The sequence below is a fragment of the Chrysochloris asiatica genome, unplaced genomic scaffold (assembly GCF_000296735.1).
Source record: "Chrysochloris asiatica unplaced genomic scaffold, ChrAsi1.0 scaffold00077, whole genome shotgun sequence".
NCBI classification, from domain to species: domain Eukaryota; kingdom Metazoa; phylum Chordata; class Mammalia; order Afrosoricida; family Chrysochloridae; genus Chrysochloris; species Chrysochloris asiatica.
The window spans coordinates 10,400,755-10,407,894 of NW_006408595.1; the positions used below are offsets into that span (position 1 = coordinate 10,400,755).

A 7,140-nucleotide genomic window follows, 5' to 3' on the forward strand; every position below is an offset into this window, starting at 1 on the left:
TGCTGCCATGGAGTCCTGGTGTGGCACTGTGGGTTAATGCATCAGACTGCAAAGCCCTCTGAACTGCAAGGTTGGCAGTTCAAGCTCACCAGCTCACCAGTTGCTCCTTGGAAACTCTATACAGGGTCACTATGAGTCGGAACTGATTCGACGGTACTTAACAACAACAATGCTATTAAATCTCAACAGCGTCAGTACATGTTAACAGATTTGGATTCACCTGTGTGTTGCAAGGTACAGGAGAGTTAGGTTCTAAATTCAGAGACAATTGAATGCACAAAGTTACTATCCGTTTGTAGATCCACCACAGACATTATTTTGTAAGGAATGAAAAATACTCAATCAAGACCAGAAGTAAAGAGATTTTCTAGTAGTTTTACTGGTCCTCTTCACTAAAAGTGCTTCTCTTTAAACCTAAGAAGTTTATTAACTTACCAAAACCAAACCCACTGCCAGAGTCAATTCTGACTCATAGCATCCTGTATAGGGTTTCCCAGGTTGTAACTCTTCATACAGGAGCAGAAAGCCTCATCTTTCTCCCTCAAAGCAGCTGGTGGGTTTAACCACTAGACCTTGAGGTTGGCCATCCAGTACTTAGCCTATAGCAGCACCACCACAGGGCCTAGGGACCATATAGTGATTTGTTCAGAGCTGGTTCTTTATAAACTATGTAAATGCTATCAGTAGATTAATTTCAATACAAAGTTGTATTCAACAGATTACAAAAAAGCTATAGATAAAGTAAATATTACTCTGGTATTAGCTGCAAATTCCACCAGTGGGTTGTCTGGGGTGATGGCCTGAGTTCAAGCACTCACCAAGAGAGTTCACAGTACTGTCCTGTTCTGAGTCCTCCCTTCTCATCTTCCTGGTTCTGGATCAGCAATATCAACACTCAAGACTCTGTGATCCTAATTTTCCACAACATCCAAAAGGATGGGGTCAGCAATAAAAACAACAAACTTCTGGCTTCATAAATCAGATTTATAAATCCTAAATCAGACTAGAATCTCGACTTTGAGCACAGATCCACGCCTATTCTCTCCCAAGTCCCTAAAGTATAAGAGACGTGATTTCATTTCCCATTTTCAGTGTATCTCAATGAAGAAATACTAGTTGGAACACAAACCTTAAGCGTACCAATTTAAGACAGTCAAGGATTATTAGGTTCATAGTAACTGGGACTGGGAGACAGACCAGCAAACAAGTATGCAGATTTAGTATAAACGGGAAGAGACAATCCTAACTGGGTATCAGAAAAAAAAAATCTATGGATCTGAATTCATTTCTGCATGACACATGACAATTTACTTGGAAAAATTACTCTATAAAGAAAAGCACAGTACAATTCACCTATCCAGAATGAACATTTGCTTTCCAAGTCTTTTATTATGATCTAAAAAATGAGTATTTTCAGCACATGAAGTATATTTGATAAGCATTACAGAAAATTATATTCAAGGAATTATTTTTATGGCAAATTCTTTAAAATGTTTAAGCAACAAATGCTATTTAAAAACACTTACTTTGAAGAAAACTGGTAGTATAACCAGAGAAATGTACACTTATTCAGCTTTTTCTTTCACTGTTACTATGTGGACCAAATTCTAAACCCTCTTTTATATATGCTGTTGTTAAGCATCATTGAGTCGGTTCTGCCTTATAGGCTCTAAACTTTTTCAAGAACAGAAAGCCTCATCTTTCTCGTAGCACAGCCGGTGAGCTCGAATCACCAATCTTGTGATTTGCAGCCCAGTGCTTTATGCTATGGAGACACCATGCCTCCCTCTTTTATGTATAAATATATATCAATTATTTAATCTAACCGAACATTTAGGTAATAATGACTTTAAAGAACTTCCGGGAAAGAATCTTCAATCATTAGGATTTAACTGATAAATTCCCAGTTTCCACTAATAAACAACAGCAGATCCCAAACAATCTTTTTTTTATAGATACAACACCTGGAGGCAAACCTACTTACTATCCACTATTGTACTAAATGTAATCCCTCCCAAGCCTTGAGGGATGGCTTTTGATTTTTATAGTTTTAAAATTACTCTATGTAAACAATTTGAGAACATGTAATTATGGAATGTTCCTTTCCTTGCCCTAAATAATCAAAGACTTGTCAACTTTCAGACATGAAATACCGCCTGCTATACTTTCATCTATGATCTATTAGTCTGTTATTGTTTGACCTGTCAGTTATTCTATGTTATTGTTTTGATTGTCACCACCTTTCAGGCGTGTCTTATAACAAGATGAAGGGGAGAGCTGATGTCTTTCCTTGTGGGCTGAGATCTGATTTATATTGTGATAATGTTATTGGCTGGAGTCTTGGTGTGGCACTGAGGGTAAGTACTGTACTGCTAACCACAAGGTTGGCGGCTCAAAGCCACCAGCTGCTCCTTGGAATCCCTATACAGAATCACTATAAGTCCGAACTGATTGGACAGCACTTAACAACAACGTTATTGATTATCCTATTACTCCTTATTAGTTTCTCATATTCATTGAAAACCTGGAGATGTGGGGCAATTTTTTTTCTTTTTCACATAAGCACAAAAGTTTAAAATGACATTTCTGAAAAACAAAATTAGCAAGTGAAATATTCATTGTAGAAAATTAAATTGGAATACCAATGCCTATCTCATTGGCCTTTTATGGGGATTAAAGAAGTTTACAATTGGGAAAATGCTTGGTAAATTATAAAGTAGTTCAGAGCATAGACTGTAAGCTCCAGGAGAGCAAAGACTGTCTCCTTCGCTGATTATCCCCAGGTTTAGAACAGAGCATGGCATATGGTAGACACTCAGTATTAGCTGAATGAATGAAAGATATGATATATTAAGGTTGTTGTTGTTAAATGCTGTCAAGTCAGTTTGGACTCATAATAGTGGGTACCAAAAACAACAAAGCAGGAATGCCTGTGGTGACACAAATCCCCATGTTCTTTTACCAATGCATGAAAAAAACAACTTGTTCACAAGTTGGGATTTTTTATCTCCTTTAACATTTCGACAGATGTACTCAATAAATAAAGATGAGGTAATAAGGGGTGGTCAATATGCTAAAATTACTAAAAAATCACATTTTGTGAATCACAACCAAAATAGTTTCCAAAGGATCATAACTGGGTTGTTCATTAATGACTCAGAGAGAGATAGTACAATTCTCTTTAAAACAATAGCTTTTTAAAAATCTCCTTTAGACTCTCTGTAGAACACCAGTCACTATTTTCATCCTCACCTAATTTTCAGGTAAGAGAGTTAAAAATGTTGGCATTCATTATAACTTCATAAGTTTGTGCCTTATAGAAAAATACCTACATTTAATAATTCAAGACTGTCATCTGAATAACACTAGGGCAATGGCTTAGAAATACATTCTACATCAAATTACAAAAATAAATGAATGTAAATGGTGGTTTTAAGCAGAATATTTGTGGGCACAAATTGATGAGATTTTAGTGTTCTATAGATCTTTTTCTAGTTTCAAAAATTAAATGCATTCTTACAAGAATGATTTTACTAGAAAGGAAAGGTTGTTCAAATGAAAATTCAACAGCAGAACATCAAGTCTTCAAAGAGAACTGAATAAAATACTTAAGAAAAAATATATGCTTAAACTATATTAGAATATTTAAAGGAGAAATATAAATTCTTAGTCTGTTTAATTATTCTAAGAAATTATCTATGTGTATGGATATGAAAGTGTACAAAAATAAATACATCCTTGAGAATAAAAAGACTATTTAGGAAGCCTTTACCCACTAACTGCAATAGTTTGACTGGAATGAATAAATACAAGAAATTATTTTCAAGCATCAATTTGATTCACATTTAGTTTATTTAAATTTAATCTGTAAAACATGAGACAAAGGTGAAAATTAAGTAACTTTTCAATGGTTTGTAGTCAATTGTGTTGTTGTTGCTATTGTTTAGTGCCATCGAGTCGGTTGCGACCCACGGCGGCTCCGTAAAGAGTTTCCGAGGAGTGGCTGTGGACTTTGAACCGCTGACCTTGTGGCGCAAATCGACCTTTCTGTAGAGTGCTTATCCCACAGCAGCACACCAGATCTCGCAGTCAATAATCAGGACCAATTAAGAATTCTTGAAACAATAACTAGAATGGAGTCCTGGTATGGCGCAGTGGGTTAATGCGCTGGACCGTGAAGTTGGTGTGAACCGCAAAGTCTGTGGTTCAAGCTCACCATTCGCTCCTCAGAAACCCTATACAGTGTCGCTATAGGTCGGAACCCACTCAACTGCACTTAATAACAATGAACATAATAGCAAGTCACCAAACGTTAAGCAAATCAACAAATGATATTTAAAATATTTTTAAATGACAACTAACTCTTCTAATGGGTCCACTTTTCCAAGGCATGACAACTTTCCTTAAACTGTATTTTTTTCCTCTCCCAGGGCGCAAAAGGCTTCCTAGAATTTAAATTATACACAGTGTGAATAAAACGAATGTTCCTAAAATTAGATTATATTTGTTCCATTCTGTTAATAACCATTTAAAAATAGACTATATTTGTTCCATTCTGGTAATAACCTGGTTTAGAACCAGGGCAGGTTCTAAACATGCTAGCTTCTATACAGCCATTAGCAATAAATTTGATCCGGCAGTATGCTGGGACAATGGGATCTGCTGAAAACTGTCTATTAATCATCCTGTACTATCTAACCCTATGGGGTTCAGAGACGAGTTAAGATCCTCTAAGGACGCAGATTAAAAAAAAAAAAAAAAAAGTAAATAACCCCACTGGACCTCAATTCCTAAGTGTTTAAAAGAGTCTTCCCTTTCATGATCGCCAACTGCAGCAACCCCTCCAAACACTATGGCTAATTTTTGACTCAATTGTCCACATTCTTCTTTCCAGTCCTTCTGGCTAGATGTTATGCAATAATTTAACAAACTCAAACTGCCCTTCTTTTGGTAAATCCCTATTTATTTGGAATCCTCTTGGTGAGTTTTCCAATTGGTGAGTTATCGTTTGCCGATTCAGCCATTGGGAGTTCAGGGCGAAGAAAAAGTCTGCCTTAACTTCTTTGCACCTTAAGCAATCCAAAATGAAAGCATAGAGAAAGCTAAACTTTGCGAAATTCTCCTTCCGAACATCTCTCCGTGCGTTCCTGAATGGTCTGGACTGCAGCAACAGTTTGAGAGACGAAAGCCTCCAACGTGGACTGCGCGAAGCTCTCCCTGCCAAGAACTTTCCTGGGAGCGCGGCCTTCAAGACAGGTGCTGTCGGGCTGGAAACGCTGAACTTGGGAAACCCGGTGAAACTGGCCCAGCGAGTCTAGGAACCCCCCACCCCCACCCCAGCCTGCCATTTTCGATAGACACAACGGAGTGCCTCAAGGGTTTCCTCAGAAAGGCCAGACGAGTCTTAACTACTTGTTGGGGGGGGGCAAAAAAAAAAAGGACACGCAGGAACTTGGTGTTGGTGGTATGAGATAGAAAAGAATAAAAAATACTAGTGTCCTCTTCCTTAGACTCGAAGTGGCATCTCTACGAAAGGTCGAGCTCTCAGAAAATTCCATCCCAGCACGGGATTCTGCGCACAGGGACCTTGGCGCCTCCGTGCAGTACGCACAGACGGTGCGCCCAGACTTCGGAACCGCCAAACTGGAGGATGCTAGGCGCTCAGGGGAGGTAAAGAACTAGCTTACCTGGAGCTGAAGGTTGGAAGGTACAGCCTCGGTCTCCCGGAACCCGGCCCGACAACCTCGCGCCGTCCACCGAGGGGCTGAGGACTTGAAAAGCCCACCGCGTGCCGTAGGGCGTCCCCGCGGGACTGATTTGTTCGGCCGCAGGGCACAGCTTGAGGGGAATAGGGCTGGCAGGCAAGGGCCGGATCTGAGCGTTGGCTGCTACAGCGACCGCTGGGCCGTGAGGCGGGGGAGGCTGCAGCCCGGGTGCTGGGGCGCCCCCGGCCCGCAGCAAGTTCTCAATCAAGAAACTCTTGCCCAGGTTGCCAAAGCCCGGCGCTGCCGGGAGATTCAGGAGCGCGGAGGAAGCCACCACGTCCCAGTACGCACCGGCGTGGGCAGCCACGGCGCTGGGGAGCATAGTGCTGCGCCGCGACCCACCGCGCGCCCGCCTACCGCTTGCGCTCCCCGCACCAGGCCCAGCGCAGCTGCCTCTCGCCGCCGCCTCCCGCAGGGCTGAGAGTGTGCTGAGCCAGGAGGGGAGGAGAAGGGACAGAGGACGCCTGGAGGCTTGGGACAATATTATTTATTTCTGTTGGGAGGTTTTTGGGTTTTTTTTTAAGGGATGGGAGGAGTGAGGGTGGGAGGGGGAAGCTGTGCGTTTCCCTGGCCCGCAGCGTAGGTTCTGGAGGCGCCCGGGGGAGTCTCTCCCGCTCTCTGTGCAGATCTGGACTGGCTCCCTCCGCCCCCCCCCCGCCCCCTTTACGAGGCTAGAAGGTGTGTCCAGCCCATTCATTCATGTCACCCGGTCCATAAAGTCATAGACGAGGCTAACAATAAGTGCAGCCCCGAGAATCCATGCTTTGGCAAAGGGAGGGGACTCGTAGCTGCAGGAGGTGGGTGTAGAGGCGACGCAATCCGGTGCACTCCCCCCTCCCAGTGACCAAACTGAGCTTGTCCTGTGGGCGGGCTGCGCTCAGCTCTTGAGAACGCTCAGCATACCGCGGGTTGGGCACCGTGAGCTCTATCAGGAACCTGACAAAGGTCAAAGGGAAGTCTCTAGTGGCTTGAAGGGAAAGTCCCAAGTAGTATTGAGACTATTATGGTTGTACTTATGAAAAGTTACTCGTAAAGAGGCCATAGTTTTTAAGAGAAAAATGCTTTGTGTTTTTTGTTAAGACGTAAGAAATTTCTGTTTCTAGTGATATGTTTCCATCACCTTTTAAGATTCATTTTACGAATCTGAAAGGGTTCTTACAGATGATCTGATAGATTTAGTTCTAGAAAGGGGGGATCTTGGGGCTAGCTAAATGTGGTAAGATTTTGTGTCAACTTGGCTGGGACTGGATTCTCACTGGTTTGGCAGTTAAAATGTAGTACTTCCCCCATGTGGGGATCACAATGCAATCACCCCATGATGTGATTTGATATGATAAACTCTGATCTGATGTAATTATCTTATGTTGTAAATGGT

At 41.8% G+C, this 7,140-nt stretch overlaps 1 protein-coding gene across 1 annotated transcript in view; it reads right to left on the reverse strand.

Annotated features, from left to right (window-relative positions):
* DBX2 (developing brain homeobox 2) overlaps positions 1–6,087 on the reverse strand; it is a 56,644-nt gene extending 50,557 nt beyond the window's left edge. Inside the window, exon 1 of the mRNA XM_006865321.1 lies at positions 5,688–6,087. Within this exon, the coding sequence (XP_006865383.1) occupies positions 5,688–6,087 (400 nt within the window). The remainder of the gene's footprint in view (positions 1–5,687) is intronic.
* Between the last annotated feature and the right edge of the window lie 1,053 nt (positions 6,088–7,140).